The 16,579-nt window shown below is 36.3% G+C and overlaps 3 protein-coding genes across 5 annotated transcripts; 2 read left to right on the plus strand and 1 right to left on the minus strand.

The window, feature by feature from the left end:
• Positions 1-1,247: 1,247 nt before the first annotated feature.
• Positions 1,248-4,684, plus strand: LOC147869784 (transcription termination factor MTERF2, chloroplastic-like). Its single transcript, XM_087333101.1, has 6 exons — positions 1,248-1,961; positions 2,086-2,491; positions 3,206-3,421; positions 3,513-3,620; positions 3,838-4,112; positions 4,191-4,684. The coding sequence occupies exons 1-6, from the start codon at positions 1,315-1,317 to the stop codon at positions 4,330-4,332; spliced, it is 1,794 nt and encodes a 597-aa protein (XP_087189227.1). The 5' UTR covers positions 1,248-1,314; the 3' UTR covers positions 4,333-4,684.
• Positions 4,685-6,295: 1,611 nt separating this feature from the next.
• LOC147869785 (Ribosomal protein S21e) lies at positions 6,296-7,399 on the plus strand. The gene is made up of 3 exons (XM_087333114.1): positions 6,296-6,462; positions 6,850-6,982; positions 7,215-7,399. Exons 1-3 carry the CDS (start codon positions 6,413-6,415, stop codon positions 7,275-7,277), a joined length of 246 nt encoding a protein of 81 aa, XP_087189240.1. The 5' UTR covers positions 6,296-6,412; the 3' UTR covers positions 7,278-7,399.
• A 2,123-nt stretch (positions 7,400-9,522) lies between these two features.
• On the minus strand, positions 9,523-16,559 carry LOC147869786 (vacuolar acid trehalase). 3 transcript variants are annotated; one of them, XR_015531277.1, is made up of 8 exons: positions 16,344-16,559; positions 15,588-15,664; positions 14,309-14,350; positions 13,265-13,306; positions 12,056-12,139; positions 10,140-10,288; positions 9,735-9,832; positions 9,523-9,641 (listed from the first exon to the last, which is right to left on the minus strand). XR_015531277.1 is itself a non-coding variant. In XM_087333136.1 (8 exons), exons 1-8 carry the CDS (start codon positions 16,522-16,524, stop codon positions 9,627-9,629), a joined length of 624 nt encoding a protein of 207 aa, XP_087189262.1. In that variant the 5' UTR covers positions 16,525-16,559; the 3' UTR covers positions 9,523-9,626. The 3 variants fall into 3 exon arrangements, 2 of the variants coding, with proteins under 2 accessions (XP_087189262.1, XP_087189253.1); XM_087333136.1 differs by having other exon boundaries at positions 10,201-10,288; positions 15,588-15,661; XM_087333127.1 differs by having other exon boundaries at positions 10,201-10,288.
• Positions 16,560-16,579: the final 20 nt, after the last annotated feature.

Consider the following 16,579-nt stretch of genomic DNA (forward strand, 5'->3'; position numbering starts at 1 on the left):
CTTCCTATTTACGAATAAAAATCATTTGCTCTTTCCAGTTACGCAAATATCACTTCCCATTTACGAATAAAAATCATCATAAGTATGGTATCATCATTTTATATATATTAATTCGGCAATCTCAATAGCTTACTTCGTTGCATCAATATATTTGAACCTCACCAACATCTGCCATTATCATCAATGTCAATTGAGTAAATAAATAAAATAATCATGACGACGTCGTCTCGCATATCCTCGTGCTTTTGAGAAACTTCAGACTAATGATGATGATATGCACCAAATATGATTCACCAATTTACCTTATGGAATAATACATCGAACCAAGAACAAAACAATTGTTGTGTGATTTCAATAAATATCATCATACCCACAAATATGATAATGGTGAATTATGGGTGTGATGATATTTATGACGCTATGAGTATGAAGGTGAGTGAGAACCTCGTATTTATGGTGTTAGAATGGCATTAATCTCAATTTCCATTCAGAAAGTTGGCTAAAATTTGGAAATTCTAAATATAAAGGGAATGGAATGCAAAATTCAACTAAACCAATGAATAAATGTTTTCCAAATACGTTGGATGTTGCAATCATTTCAATGCATTCACTTTGTGTCAATGCCCAACTAGCTAGCCCCATAATAACTCTCGCGATTGATCATCTAGTTGGCTTGCATTTCTTGTTTGTTTTCCGCAACATATAAAGACAATGCTCCCATATTATGTTTTTGAGGTTCAATACCTTGGCTTTTCAGGTTTCTAATCTAGTATGTTCTCGTGAGATGGTTGTAATGCTCTTCCAATTGTCCGATTCTTGGTTTCAAGCATAAATTCATCATTATGATTTTGTATATTTGTTGTTGCTTTTGTAGTGTTTCTTGTGATCGTCCAATTTCTTGGATCGTCTGACCTTTAGTTATAAGCATAAAACTTTAAAAGTATATTCAACTTTGCGATCCCAATTGGTGTTCGAAGCCTATCCTTCTTTTCATATGTTTGGAGCTTGTTCTTTATCTTGAACAAGTGTTCGCCTTTCTCCCCGATAGTGTGAAATTGAATCGGAGCTTGGGACCATTGGGCTCGACTCCAGAGACACCTTCACCATTTGAATGGAAACCTCCACCCCCCATTTATATTTAGGGGAAATTTCAAAAATACTCTCATCGTTTTGCCAAACATTCTATCCTTTTTATCTATCAAAATAAATCAAAAGCTCTACAGACCCTCCAGAAGTGCTTAAGAACAATATTTTTTTTTGACAAAAGCCACTGCGTTGCTCTGCTGCAACCATGGATTGCTCTGAGCTTGCAGCATGGCGGGGACGAAGAAGAAGAAGACGATGTGGAAGATTCTTTTGAGGAAACAGAGGAATAGAGTAAGTTCTCCTGCATACTCTCCGATAGTTATGGATTGCTTGGAAGTTGGTCTTAAAGCTTGGATATTTTCGCCCCACTGTCATCCTCACACCTCTTGCTTCAGGCTCGGTAAGAAATACCTAAATCAGAAAGCTTCTGTAATGTATCAAGCTTCCACTCAGATTATCTCTGAAGGAAAGAACTTTCGGGAAGCTTCAGACCCAACAAGCATATTGTCATCACCATCAACATTAGACCTTTCTTCATTGTATAAAAGCCATGAGAAAACTAGCACTGTCCATGAAGTGGTAGAGAACATCATCTCAGGAACAGGGGAAGTGGGTCTCTCTGAAAGAGAGATATCTCTGAGAAGGTCTCTAAGAGTGAGGAGAGAAACTGTGCAAGAGCTCCTCATCGAAGCCTTGAAGGGGCAGAAATTGGGTTCAACTTTCTGTAATGAGATGGTGAAAAACATGCAAGAATTTGTTGATCATATCATGATTGAGTGTGCTGCTTTGAGGAAAAGTCCACAGTATGCAAATGCACCATTTTCGTTCCGAGTTCGGATTTACATCGAGAAAACCAAAGTAGCAAAAACAATAAGGTTAGTTTGTTTAACAATCTTATGAGGATTCTAGACGGGTTATTTTAAGCAAGAGCTAAGAATGAAAGACAAGATTGAAGGAAAGAATAACTTTTGTGAACCTTTGGCTTTCTTCTACTTGTAGATGGCTGAAACATAATAGGTTTCCAGTCTCGAAAATAGGGAAATTAATCTATATGGTGGAGGATCATGAAGGAAATTTGCAACCAAAAATCGATTGGTTCAAAAGTATCAATCTAAAAGGAAAGGAGCTCGCTATTGTGTTGACAAGAGAACCTCGGATACTAGAGATCACAATTGTGGAACTTAAGAAGCGGGTTGACATTTTATTGAAGAGTGGTGTGAGAAGTGAGTGGATTGGGTGGGTTGTGAAGAGATCTCCAAGAGTTTTTGCATGTAGTAAAGAAGAGTTAGAGGAAAGAATCAGCTTCTACACAAGTCTTGGTGTTATTGGAGACGAATTTGGTACAATGGTGTACAATTTTCCAGCATGTCTCGGCCATTTCTCATTGGAAGAGATGTACAGCAAGGTATGCATGTGTAAAGCTTGATTAGTTTTTATTATGCCACTGAGTGTATATCTGGTATTTCCATTATATCTGGTTCATCTCTTCATTGGATATGACTACAAATGCTATGCTGTGATCAGAAAAGTCTCCTAATAAGGTGAACCAAATATGTTTGCTTCTCTATGATGAAAATTCTGTATGTGAAATAATGCATGCACATATGTGCTCGGCTTTCTTGTGGAGATTTGAGTATGACACTTAAATTATCATGCTTGTCTGTCAAGTTATTATACTGAACCCTTCTGAAAGGCAGTTACTATTCTGTAATAAAAACTCTATTTGTGAAAATAATCCACGCGCATATGTGCTCACCCTTCTTGGTGGAGATTTGAGTATGACACTTAAATTATCATGCCCGTCTAACAAGTTATCATACTAACCCCGTCTGAAAGGAGGTTACTACTCCTCTTTAAGTGAATATAATGCACTCATATATCTACTCACCCTTCTTGGTGGAGATTTGAGTATGACACTTCATGTCTGTCTAACAAGTCATAATAATATACTTGTCGTGAATTACCCAAGCAAGTCATAAAATTCTTGGTGAGCAAATGAGAACTAAGTGAGTGAGGTAGAGAGAGATAGAGAGATAGAGAGAGAGAGAGAGAGGTAGAGAGAGGTAGAGAGAGAGAGAGAGAGGTCTATGCATCTAATTGTTCTGCCCTAATGTTGCAGCTGAATTACTTGAGATCCTTCGGTTTGGATGACGAGAATTTGGGTAAAGCTCTGGCATGCAAACCACAACTGATTGCTTGTGACATTGAGGAAGGCTGGAAACCTCTCATCAAGCTGTTTTATTACCTTGGAGTTGATGGTTATGGTTTAAGAAAAATTCTTGTAATTCAACCATCAGTATTCTGCCTCAGCCTAAGTACCAATGTTGCGCCCAAGGTTTTTCTCTGATTAATATGTACAGGGAATTACCAATCAACTCTATTTCTCTCATATTCTATTCTGTGATACAATGGAGCTTAATGCATAGGTGCGATTTTTACGTGATGTGGGTGTTAAGGAAGAAACAATCGGCGATGTGCTTGTAAAGTACCCTCCATTATTAAGCTACAGCCTCAATAACAAAATCAGACCGCTTGTAAGAAACAATTACCTCTCTCTGTTTATGCATGCATGCAGGTAGTTAGATGGTGTGTATGTCTGTAGGAAATGTGTCTGTAGGTAATGTGCATGTGTATGTATGCAGGTAATGCGCATATATGTATGTAAATGGCTCTCCTTTCTCTCTATGTGTGTATGTGTATATATATGCTGCCTACGTATATGGTCTGTTGATTAAAAGTGATTTTGTTCAGGTAATGTTCCTCTTAGAAACAGCAGGGGTGCCAATAGAAAAAGTGGGGAAGGTTCTATCTCTTCAACCAGAACTTGTTGGCTGTAGCTTGACGAAGAAGCTCGAGGTTATAGCGAAATTTTTTCTATTTCACGGCTTTAGAAGAGAGGAACTAGGTGCAATGGTTGCCGACTTTCCAATGTTACTAAAGTACAGTTTGTCTACTCTCAAGCCTAAACTCAGGTACATAATAAGAGTGATGGAGCTGCCACTTAAAGAGGTCGTCAAGTTCCCAAGGTAAGACCTTTGCATCACAGTATCTTTAGACGTAACACAATGAGTTTTAAGAAGCTTATGAACCTATGAGTTTGGCAGGGTATTTAGCTATTCTCTTGAAGTGCGGATTGCACCTAGACACAAGATGATTATGGAGAGAGGGCTGACTCATTTTGATCTTAGAGCAATGCTGGCTTGTACTGATGATGAGTTTATGAAAAAATTGGATAGTCCTCAATGAAACATAAGACAAGGTTTGGAGGCTGACAACTTTTGTATACGAGGTTTAATCATCAAAACGATGGTTCTTTGCTATCATTCCTTTCTTCAATAGAGGTGGTGGTATTGGATGATGATATACAAGTCTTGTATAGGAAGAGCGTGATTGTATTGACCTATTCATGTATAGGTGGTTTTGTACGGACCACAAAAACTATGTATTATGTGAATTCCAAACAAGGATTGATCATTGTATTGCCCAATGCTTCTAATTATTAGATTTAACTCATCTTCAAAGAACTTATAACGAGAATGCTTCATCTCCATCTTCTTGAAAACCAAACATCAAGTCTTGAATAATTTCTTCTTTGTCATGTATCTTCACTCTATTTATGCTTACAAAATTGGGGTTGAATTGTTCTTGTTTTTATGTGCTCAATGATAGTAGAGTGTGAAGGCATAAATACGTGAGTTATGTACATGTACATGGCATTTCACTACATGTTAACAGAGAAAACATAGGGAAGAAGCATATTGCTTAATGAAGTATTTAGCTCCATGAACGCACACATAAGATTGTTGATTCATATAAATTCTGATATCAATATTACTTGTTACTTAAAGAAGCAATAGTGTAAGTTAACAAACAAGAAGCATAATTTGAGTGATGTTAGGATGTGTCTTCAATGAAAGGACGCGGTATGCTATAAAGCCAATGCCCACAAGTTGTTGGGTCTCTTTATTTGGCATCATATGGGTTGGGTTCATCATTGATGCTTGAATTCCAAAGCCACATGTTTGGATATGGACGCCAAAAGTTGCATATGCAACATCAGTCTTAGGCCTAAATGCAATATCTATGGATGTATGTGCTTATAGTGCAATGTAATGTGATCTTTTCCATGGACAATTTTAGAAGGAACAAAGACATCCATGTTTAAAACTTTCTTGTTATATTTCATAACATGAAGTTATGCTTAGTAGGTTGCCAACCTGATGCATTATATTGTGTAAGTACACATTTATTAATGGGCATTGGATGTTCACTCTATTTTATCACCAATTGTTGGCGTTAGGCTCATTAACTTGAGTTGTCTATAGCAATGAGCACTCCCATTAGCATGTTGACTTATTTAGGATACAGAAAATGAGACCTCAGATCAGGTGATATGAACATTGAGAGATTGAAGTATAGTGAATCAATGGCTATATCTTAATCACATTATCTGATTTGCAACAAGGCTTGTCCTTGAGTCGACGAAAGAGGAGGATATAAGAAGGTCAAGGACATAATATTTATCTTGCTTTTAAAAGTGGTCTACGGACCATTGCTAGTGTTACTTTGATATCTCCCAAGAAAACGTCTAAGAGCTTTATAAAATTGTGCTAACGTAATCCTATGAGTGCCTCCAAATGCTTTAGATGACTCGGGATCATTGATGTATTCCTTGCACTACATTTCTGCGTAGACATAAGGAGGGAGGACATCCCTTCCCACATTGCAACATTCACATCTTTCCAAGTACTAAATCCACTCATGCATAGTAAGGAATCTTGGCCTCGCAACCCACCTTCTCTAGCTACAGTTCATTCCAATGTCTAACCAGGTTACTCGGAGGGAACATGTCGTTCATCTTTCTTCGTGATTAACGACTACATACCATAATAAATAAAGAAAACCTTGGCCTCGCAACACACCTTCTCTAGCTACAATTCACTCCAATGTCAAACCAAGTCACTCGCGGGGGGGGGGGGGGGGGGGGCGGGCATGTCATTCATCTTTCTTTGTGATTAACGACTACATACCATAATAAAGAGAACCTTGAACTATTTCCCACCTTCATGAATCCACATTTGGACCCTCACAAACAACATCAAGGAAACACATATAAGGAAGTATGTATGTAGATGGGGCTGATGAGTAAACCAAGTGTGGAGGTGGACATTACAGTGTGAATAGGGGCTGACATTAGGGTTCTCTTACTGCAGGCGTGACAAAACAGAGAGAGAGCCAGCGAGCGAACGGTAGAGAGAAAGATAGAGAGATCTGTTGCTAGGGTTTAAGTTTAGTTTAGTTCCACTGGTCTATCTGAGTTCCGACGATGCAGAACGAGGAGGGCGAGAACGTCGATCTCTATATCCCAAGGAAGTGGTATGTTCTTCACGCTTTGTCTACAAATTCTTTCCTCTGTGAAAAAGTATTTGCTTCTCTTTCATGATCCTGCGTAATTTTGTCCCAGTTCTAGGCTTCTATTGCATGTATAGTTCCCAAGTAACACTACCCATAAGCACATGCCTGTACACATCCATATATTTCTGGTTTGAGCTCTAGTCTGTATCATCCTTATATATGCGTTTCCTTGTTCATTTTAAAGTTGTATACATTTAGATGTGCATGCGTGCTTATATACGCGTATATCCATATATGCAGCTGGTGGTCCTTTTCTTCGCAAGATGCTTGAATATTTTTCTATCTGATGCGTTTTTCTCCAGATGAAGAGATTAATGTTAACTTGATTTTTTTATTAAATTTGAATAGTTCTGCGTCCAATCGACTGATCACTGCCAAGGACCATGCATCTGTTCAGATTAATGTTGGCCATTTAGACGAGAATGGTCTGTATACAGGGCAATTCTCCACTTTTGCGTTGTCTGGATTTGTTAGGGCTCAGGTAAGTCAATGAAAAAATCTTGTAATTGATGAATAGTATCAAAGGGGTATTTTTAGATATTCATGTTTTTTTCTGCTGTTAAGTGTATTTTGTACCGTTTTGGTGATTCGCTTTGTTGGACCTACTAAATTATCTCTCTCTCTCTCTTTTATAGAAGTGTATCTTGTTGTGTCCCTTGTAAATGGTCAACCCTCACTTGAATTTTTTTAATACTTTTGGGATAATTTTTTAGGGTGATGCTGACAGTGCATTGGATCGACTGTGGCAAAAGCAAAAGGCTAAGCTGGGACAGTAATCTTGTGTTTCTGGGAATTTTCTTAGAAGATTTTAAATGCTTAATCTAGATCGAAACATGTATGTCACTGGATGCATGTAACCGGAACTTTATTCTAATATATTGAGCCTATGTTCATTGTTCAGGTGCTCTGTTTATTTGCCTTTTAAGAAATGTAATTTTATTTGTTCTTCAAATGACAGATAGTTATGTTTTGGTATGTTCGGAATTGTAGTGGGCTTTCTGATTCCCTATTTATAATGGAAGAAGCAAACTGATAATTGCGTGTTTCTAACAATGATGGTAGAAACACAATGATGGCGGTGAATATTATTTTAATTTGGTTACTGCCAAAAACTAAATTTGCATAAGTAGTCTATTTTCAAATTGAATCCTAAAGATAATTATGATACACTATAAGCATGTAAAACTTGCTGATGCAAAAGGTTTGATTTTTTACTGCCTTCAGCTGCATCAAATCCAAGTCCTTATTTCTGTCTGGCTTGGATCCAGAATTTGTAGTGGCCAAGATTTCTTTTCAGTGTAACAGGATATGCTAATGTTTAGGATATGAGATCCATGATGTTTAGCAATTTAGGTGTACTATTTGGCCTGATTTAGTATGCTTTTGGAGTATCCGTGTATGAACAAAAGAGATTTTTTTTCTTCCTGTTGACAAAGGAGAACTAGGCATTCTTGAGTCCTCATCACCAAGCCACTATTCTTGAAAGGTTTCGACTTTACTGGTAATGAAATGAAGTAGTTGGTTGTCCTGGTAGAGTAGATGAGTTATATATGTTTGTTACCACCCGTGTATTCAGCTGCACCATCAGGATGATACAAGGCACCCACCCCATCTAATACACGACCTAGTGCTAGGCTTGTCTTTCGAAAAAGTTTTTTGATACTCACATCTTGTTCTTTCATGAACTCTATTCTTCTAATGGGCTCAATGATTAGTTTGTGTAACTCAAATGTCCCATAACAAAATGGACAGATGAGAAATATCTGAATGTGGTAAGGATGAATTGACAGATTATAATAATAGCTACCACATAATTCCTCACACTAAAAGCAAGTCTCCGCTGCTGGAGTTGGTTTTTTGCTCCATCTCCTCATCAAACCTCTCCTCCAGGTACCTCACCTGGATCATCCCAAGTCTCTGCCTCTGCCTCAACATCATCTTCTTCTTTACTACAGTCATAATATCATCTCTTCTTATATGTCTTCCCCCCTGTTCTTGTTCCTGTTCCCGATCCGGCTGCCACCTCTACCAACATATTCTTCACATTCTCCTCCTCTCCACCTCTATTAGTGTATATGTCTCGCCCTCTCTCTGCACTGCTGTTCCCATCTTTGTGGGCCAATTGATGAATGTGTTATAAAACCTCGCTGATGATGACCTAAGGTGTCATCCCCATTTTGGCCGTCTGGGTCTGACCTGTTAGTTTTCTTCAGGACATTATTATTTGGAGCAAGACATGATGTGGGGGTATGAATAGCATCCTCATCAACATGCAGAAGACATGCATAGGAACAACGTTCATATAGGATATAATACGTTATCTTATGCGCATGATTGCGTAATGAGCTTACAATATAATTAGTACCTTAGTTAAACGATTATGAGATTACTTAAAACTGCTATTTGTTTAGTGATTCCAGTTTGAAGGTTGCAAATACAAGTCTCAATTTACCGATTTTATGTTAAGTTCATGTTATGATAACATCCACCAGTAATGTGTTCCTGCCAATGCTAATAATTTCTTGTGCATTTTGTGTGGTCAACTCAAGAGTGATGTATCAAGCAACAAAATCACTAAGGGATGAGGACTGTGCCAAATAACTAAGCCTCAATACAAACTAAATATGAAGAAGGCTCAACAATACAGGGGACCATTAACAAAACCTAATAGAACACATGATTAGCTTTTCATTTTTGGAGGATTCTCCAATGACAACTCACCCCTGAATGTGTCACTGAGGATGGAAGTGAAAACTCTACTCAAGTTATATATGTACATAACTTAAGAATATTATATACAACCACCGACTCAGCATGAAAACTTGTTAGACAAGTTTAACACCTCTCCCTTCAGTATGCTTGTTTTAGCTGAAATTCCTTATATAATTATGTAATACACATTCAAACTGAAATACACAGCTTAAACAGCATTGATACTAGTGTTCCATTATCGTCAGAAATCTATGCACTCCTTTCTTAAATCCTGAATATCAGCAAAACATTGATACTTGTGTTACATCATTGTCAGAAATCTATGCACTCCTTTCTTAAATCCTGAATATCAGCAAAACATACAGAAACAGTCATAAAAAGAGATGCTTGCTTCTAAATGCCATCTCCTATAATCAGGTATTTAGTGTCTGCAAGAAACAAGGAACACAGAATTACATTAATGAGAATCTAAAGGTCATTGAGAAAGATAAAAATCCAAACAAAAAAGGAAAAAGAAATACCAAGCGTTCATGATCTCCCATGATCTCCTCCATCAATTCTTCTATTGATTTCTGGGCATTATTGGGTAGCATTGCAGCAAAGACTACAGCCCCAACCTCTACTCATAGCACAAAGAAAGAGCAGCAGTTGGGCATAATTTAGCTTAAATAGGTTTGCAAGCAAATAAAACAAAATATTAAAATATAATGGATCTACTACTAACGTTTAATCTACTATACCATTTACTACTCTAGTTTTGTTGGCTAATAAGCATTAAAGCAATGAACATAATCGCGATCAAAGGAAACTTCCAATTTTCTCTCACAAGTTCATCAGCGAACAAAACTAGACACAACATAGACATGATAGTGGATGATTTGATTTTGAATGGATAAAAAATGAATTCTAATATTTGTTCAAGGTACCAGCCGGAAAGAGAATAGCATTCAGAATATGCGCAATCAAAGCAATAGGAAAGACACTTGCCTGCTTCTGGGAATGCATCCACAAACATCATAATCTCCTCTCCAGTGAGACCTGAAAGAAAACAAATACGCGGAGCATCGTTTACAGCCTGCAAACATTATATTGGCATAGGATTAGCATTTAATATTCAAAAAACAGAAAGAAGAGAAAATTACCAATATGCCATAAATATTGAATGCTAATCATATGCCAATATAGTTCCCCGAAACTTCAGAACAAAATTTTAAAATTACCAAAATACTCTTAAAGCAATTTATACATGATTCAGAGTTAATGAAAAAAAATAGTGAATCACCTTCACTCAAGCACTAATCAGCTCCAATCAACAACTAATCACTCCCAAGAACATATTAGATCATCCCAAACAAGCACCAACACCTAATTAACCTTCAAGAATGTCCACAAAAGCTCCCAAAAACACTAATGAAGGTATTAATTTCCTCTATTGAGCTCTAATCACATCATCTAAGAGAGAACTACCAATATGACATTAATATTTGAGAAATTCCCAAAAGCAAAAAAGTAAAATTTCAGAATTACTGAAATATCATTAAAGCAATTACAATAATTCAGAGCTAAACGAAAATTTGGTGAATCGCGCTGAATCAAACAGTAATTAGCTCCAATCAACAGCTAATCACTCTAATGAGAATATTTAACTCATCCTAGTCAAAACTAATACTCAATTAACCTTAGGAAATCTCCATAAAAACTCCCAAATACACTAATTCAGTTCTTAATTTCTTCTATTGAGCTTTAATCACACCATTCTAGTGTTAATCACCAGTAATTCAATGTTAATAACCTCTAATTAAGTGGCGGCACTCAATCACTACTAATATTTTGGAAGGAGTTTTGGTGATTTTGTATGCACTACATCGAAACTTTTCACATCATCTCTTCATTCTAGGATTTCCATCACAAATATCAACTAGTAGAGAAATACAAGAGAGTTTATAAACTAAATACTCATCGAGCTTTGCAATGTCATCATCATTAATTATTAGGCTATTTGCGTAAATGCCCCCCTTATTTTCATTGTGAGAATACACAGCCCTAAGATGGATGACAAAAAGAGGGAATAGAGGAGTTTTTGACGCCACCAATTTCAGCACCAATTTCAGTACCACTCTTGCATCTGAGCACCACTACCACTTGTTTTGGAGCATCATTCTTAGATTTGAATGAGAGTTTTGGAGGTCCTGCTTCAGAGATATGTACCATTTCTTTCCTCAAGAAACGTTTTGTGTTCTTTAACTCTCTGAATTTCTATTTCAGAATATTCTTTACTCAAGACTTAATCTCATAAACATAGTAGCTACTACAGAAAATAATTTTTTTGCTTCCTATATTCGTGGTGGATTTGGCAAGCTCCATAGGCAATGAATAGTCTAGAAAAACTGTCTTTTGCCAAGGCAGTTTTTATAGACTATTCATTGCCTATGGAGCTCGTTTGAGTGGATTTGGGAGTTGCAGACAGTTTGTGGAACTAGCTGCCAATCTTTTGAATGGTTAGTATTGGGCATTTACTCAGAAAACTAATGATATTGATTTACAAGAAGTTTATTCCTTATTGCCTTTGCTGTCATTGATATTGAGAATGCAGAGGATTGGACATGGATTTTGCATTTGTATCACAGTAAGGAAAAGGTTTGGATAGAAGAATCACAAGGGGAGCCACACAGCCAAGTAGTCACAGCCCAAATTTGGGGTATCATGACAATTTCTAAAAAATTAAGGGTATTCTCATGATTATTGAAATAAACAGGGGTATTTTCACAAATATACATTGATTATTTAACAGGAAGAAAATAGACTTCTGATCAAATACATATATAGAAAACTCTGTATGCACCTTTACTTCATTCAGCAGTGGTTGAGATGAGTGCATTGCCTCCCACAAAGTCCCTTTGATCATTTCTTTTGTACAAATGATCACCTGTAGATTGGAAGAGTAAGGAAAACTTTCTCTTCAAATTGTTCTTCACTGGACTTCTACATTGTGACCATTCAGACATCTGTAGCAACTAAATTTCTCAGACATTCTAAAAATCATACCAACTTGATGTTAAATTTAACAATGAAAAACGTCTAGAAAGCATTCAGATTCTATGTCTATTTACGTAAGCCAGATATGACACTTTAATTCATCTTTGCTGTAAGCAGAAGTCATTAAACGTTTTCACATAATGGCTACTCACTATTTGCACTACTATAATCAAGAATTAGGTTCTAATCCTTACACTTGCACACTTTGTTAATGACTAAATCATGTTTCTCATTTCTTTTCAAAAAAGAAGGGCGATTGTCTCATACAAAAGGATTAGGTTTATCATGCTATATATGTTGATAGTATCACATTGTGTGGTTCTGAAGGAAGGGGTGTAGAGTATGAAGAGTTTGGAGCATAAGACCTTTAGAGTTACATATTGCAGGCATATTCTGCGCTTAAGGAATGTAACAGGACATAGTACCACAGTCACTCATGTTGTCCATTATTGTCATATTCATATTCTCATGCATATTATCTTCCACAAATAATGCTTCTTTTCATAGTCTTATCCTTGAGCTTATTATCTTCCACTAATAATGTGTTTCTGACTCTACTTGATCCACTATAGATTCTCAATTCAGCATCAGCAGTGTTGTACACCATCAATCCATTGGTTCAAATCACTCCACTTCCCATAATCGAATGTGGTTTGTCTCCATACTCATCTTACATCATCCTTTCCACTCATTTATAGCATTATCAAAAAACTACGATCTATGATATGCACTTTCCACTCATCTATAGGATTATAAAAAATCTACGGTCTATAATATGCACCAATAAACTACTCATCATGAGTAATACCCAAAGTTTATATACTGACAACTATTTGCAGAGGCAATGCTACTTAGAATACCCTCATAGCCAAAATCAAGAATCTCATTTATTATCCACGTAGCACAAATGAATATCCTCCCCTCTCACGTATCTGCACGCACAAACTTTAAGACATATGTATGTGTATATTTGTCAATGTTTTCACTTTCATAACAACAATATTGTTTTACTGACCTTCAGGAAATCACCTCCCATGTTTTGCAAAAACTCTTGCACCTGATGAATTAGTTCAACAAGAGTATCAATTTAAAAAATAAGTTCATTTCAAGTATTAAAGGCATTAAATATAGGTATCAGATACAGAATTCCTAGAATGCCAAATCCAAACAACAGTGAAATATGCTCTAGAGATTTAAAAAATGTTATGACACAACCCTTGAATAATATCATAGAAACCTTGCATGAACCAGATAAATAACTAAAACAAGGTAATAGTTCTCCAACATACTATAAGTCTCAAAAGTTTTCATTCCACAATAAAATATAGCTTCCGCCAATTGGTGTTGCATCAGAGATGAAATTAATGCAGGTACCAGGACACTGTTTCAGGTCAAAACCTTTGAATGTTCCATATCCTATTTCAAGGATCAAATCAGTTTGGGTTATAGCAAGGTAATGCACCGTGGATTGACCATAATGATTATAGTTTCCATGGGAGGGATACAGATACACAAGCCTTAGTGATTGATTAATTACTTAGTTGACATTGTTTAAAAGTGAGTTTAAGTGGTTGATTTAAGTGATTTCTCATATCAATAAGATCGAGATTCTGACACTTTGTAGAGTGATAAGTAATCTCTCAATCAAGATGATGAGAATGGCATCGTTTTACAGAGATATGTACACAGGAAAAAATTGAGTAACTCAAGTAACCCTTTGTGGATCACTCCTATCTGTTACTTTATCACAACTCAGTACCTAGCTACTATTTAGGGATTTTGAGAGATTATTTGCATCTATTGTGACATTGACATTTGAGCTATGCTGCTAGAAGGAAAGAACAAAAATTTTGTTGACATAATCCTTGTCTGAGATTACAAAAAGACCTGGACATAAAAAATAATTATTATGATTCACAATGATGTTCTTTACAGTGGAAAAAATAAACTGCTGGCATGCTAATGATGGTGCATTTAGTTGCGTTAACTAGAGAGTTCATACTAATAATATAAGCAGTTATTTTGAGTAATGAGGAAAGGTGAGAATCATTGGAGATACCTTTACTACTTCTGCATAAGATATCCCAATCAGAAGTACTGCCTGTATTCAACAAGAAAACGTGATTATATTAATTTCAGAAGAACTGTCCACATTCAGAGAGAACATATGGCCACATTTACAGCATAAGTATTCTGTATTGAAGTATAATGTTGAATGAAACTATTTCTGAATAGGACATCCTGATGAGAGATATTGTCATCACAATAATGTGAATTGCATACGTTACAAATTGATCATTCACACTCAATACATGAACTGCATTTGAAGACAATGCACATGGAAAACATGATTATATTAATATCAGAAGTATTGTCCATATTCAAAGAGAACATATGGCCACAATTACGGCATAAGTATTGTCTGTATTGAAGTATCACGTTGAATGAAACTATTTTTGAATAGGACATCCTGATGAGAGATACTTTCATCGCAATAATGTGAAATGCATACCTTGCACATTGACCACTCACATTCAATACATGGACTGCATTTGAAGACGATGCACAGGGAACACTATCCATAACAGTAATAGACGACCTTCCATTGGGAACGCTGTGAACTTCTTCAGCATCCATGACGAAGATGAAGTCTTATGCAAAATTATAGCACAAACATGATATACAAAAATACAGACACCAAAACATAATGTTCTAAGAGTTACTTCACAAGACATTCGTGATTATGGTCTATCGTGGACAACCCATCCAGAACAATTTGACTGACACTACTTCCCATCTTCATAGGACTCTTCCAGCTTTCTTCCAGCTAATACAGACTTTCAAATTTCATTGCATTATTCGTTAAATGGGAGGCACTTCCAAATTAAGTGCCCTTTTGAATAGCCAACTAAGCATAACAGATTATTTGATCAAAGCCTGAAGAGAGTTAAGGATTCCCTGATACACTATCTTAGAATATTCATATGCCTTATAGTATATAACAAACAAACATAGAAATTTTAATAGGAATTACAGAGAAAAGGAGATCATGTTTCATCACTTAACAATGTTTTTTCCATTTTCTAGCATTTCCTTGATTTCAATCTAGCATATATCAATGGTTAGTTAGATCCGCCTTTTACCTTTACATCTTCTTAAAGCTAATGTGTAATATATATATCTGTCGTAGTTAATTTCATAACATTTAAGTGATGATGAGACGTGATTAAAGTTTAAACGTTAGACAACACATACTAGGGTCGCTTTCAAAGGTGAATGTCACATTTCACATCGTCAAAAACTTGAATATGCATCTTCATTATAGTATATTTACTTACAGGAGGACCAAATTGTGGAACATCATTATTAAGTGGAACAAATTTGGCATCCTCCAAAAGTTCTGATGGTAGTTCTGCTGCATGGTCGGGATACTTTAATTTAGACATGTATATCAACAAGAAAATCAATATCAGAAGGGAAACTAAACTGACACTCCATCTTGGTTTCTAAATCACTTTGAGATTTGTCAATCTTTCCCATCTTCACTATTTTTCCCAATTGAGCAAGATTTAAAACAACTGAAGCGTGAGGCGCTTTGGATTTTTAATTCCATGTTAATCTTTACTAGCCTCAAATATTTTCATTATTTAAATGTGATTAGGCATTATAAAGCATCAAACTTGCGATCTTTTTAAAGGGAAATCAATCAACAAACGGAATACTGAAGAACTCGTTTCAGAATCAGCATAGCAGATGCAGACGAACAAGGTAAACTTCGTTTAAGATCGACCAAGGTAGACTTAGTTTTATATATCTTTCTTCAATAGTTATTTTCTTGATGCCATTTGCCTCTCGTTTCACATGTTTTTAACTACATTATCACGTCAATGCCTTTGTCAAGCTTTCAACCATTATCATGTGATATCTTCAACGAGCCAACTACCATTACTATGTAAGATCACCAACGTCATCAACGTGCTAATCACAGTGATTACCTTTGGATCAAAAGAAATACATGGATATTATATGTGGTTCGCCAATAAAATTTGATTCTTTTTGGATGTGTACGCAGAGAAAATGGAATCAAAACGCACCTTCTGGTGAAGCTCGAATCACTGGGAAGTTCAAGGTACAAGTATGGCCAATACGGTACTGTGGCTTACTTGAAAGCCGAAATGATATGTTGCATGATCTACTCCCATGTCGATTGATGGACTTGAAACGGGAAACGCGGGGTAGAACACAGCTGCAGTGTGCTAAAGATAAGCTCGCCATGCTCTTGCAGCAGAGAGGGAGAGACTGGGGCAACATAAGTATTTACTAGGATACC

This window comes from Azolla caroliniana, unplaced genomic scaffold (genome assembly GCF_043228905.1).
Source record: "Azolla caroliniana isolate FFs.n. ecotype wild unplaced genomic scaffold, voAzoCaro1.0.p SCAF_1, whole genome shotgun sequence".
NCBI lineage: Eukaryota > Viridiplantae > Streptophyta > Polypodiopsida > Salviniales > Salviniaceae > Azolla > Azolla caroliniana.

Coding starts and splice junctions, on each gene's coding strand:
- LOC147869786 (XM_087333127.1), bottom strand. CDS start 16,524: ATGGCGAGCTTATCTTTAGCACACTGCAGCTGTGTTCTACCCCGCGTT. Junction 12,140..13,264: donor TGGGAGGTGATTTCCTGAAG/GTCAGTAAAACA, acceptor TCCAATCTACAG/GTGATCATTTGTACAAAAGA. Junction 10,289..12,055: donor CACTGCTGAATGAAGTAAAG/GTGCATACAGAG, acceptor TAATGTTTGCAG/GCTGTAAACGATGCTCCGCG.
- LOC147869785 (XM_087333114.1), top strand. CDS start 6,413: ATGCAGAACGAGGAGGGCGAGAACGTCGATCTCTATATCCCAAGGAAG. Junction 6,463..6,849: donor CTCTATATCCCAAGGAAGTG/GTATGTTCTTCA, acceptor AAATTTGAATAG/TTCTGCGTCCAATCGACTGA. Junction 6,983..7,214: donor CTGGATTTGTTAGGGCTCAG/GTAAGTCAATGA, acceptor ATAATTTTTTAG/GGTGATGCTGACAGTGCATT.
- LOC147869784 (XM_087333101.1), top strand. CDS start 1,315: ATGGCGGGGACGAAGAAGAAGAAGACGATGTGGAAGATTCTTTTGAGG. Junction 2,492..3,205: donor TGGAAGAGATGTACAGCAAG/GTATGCATGTGT, acceptor CTAATGTTGCAG/CTGAATTACTTGAGATCCTT. Junction 3,422..3,512: donor GTACCAATGTTGCGCCCAAG/GTTTTTCTCTGA, acceptor CTTAATGCATAG/GTGCGATTTTTACGTGATGT.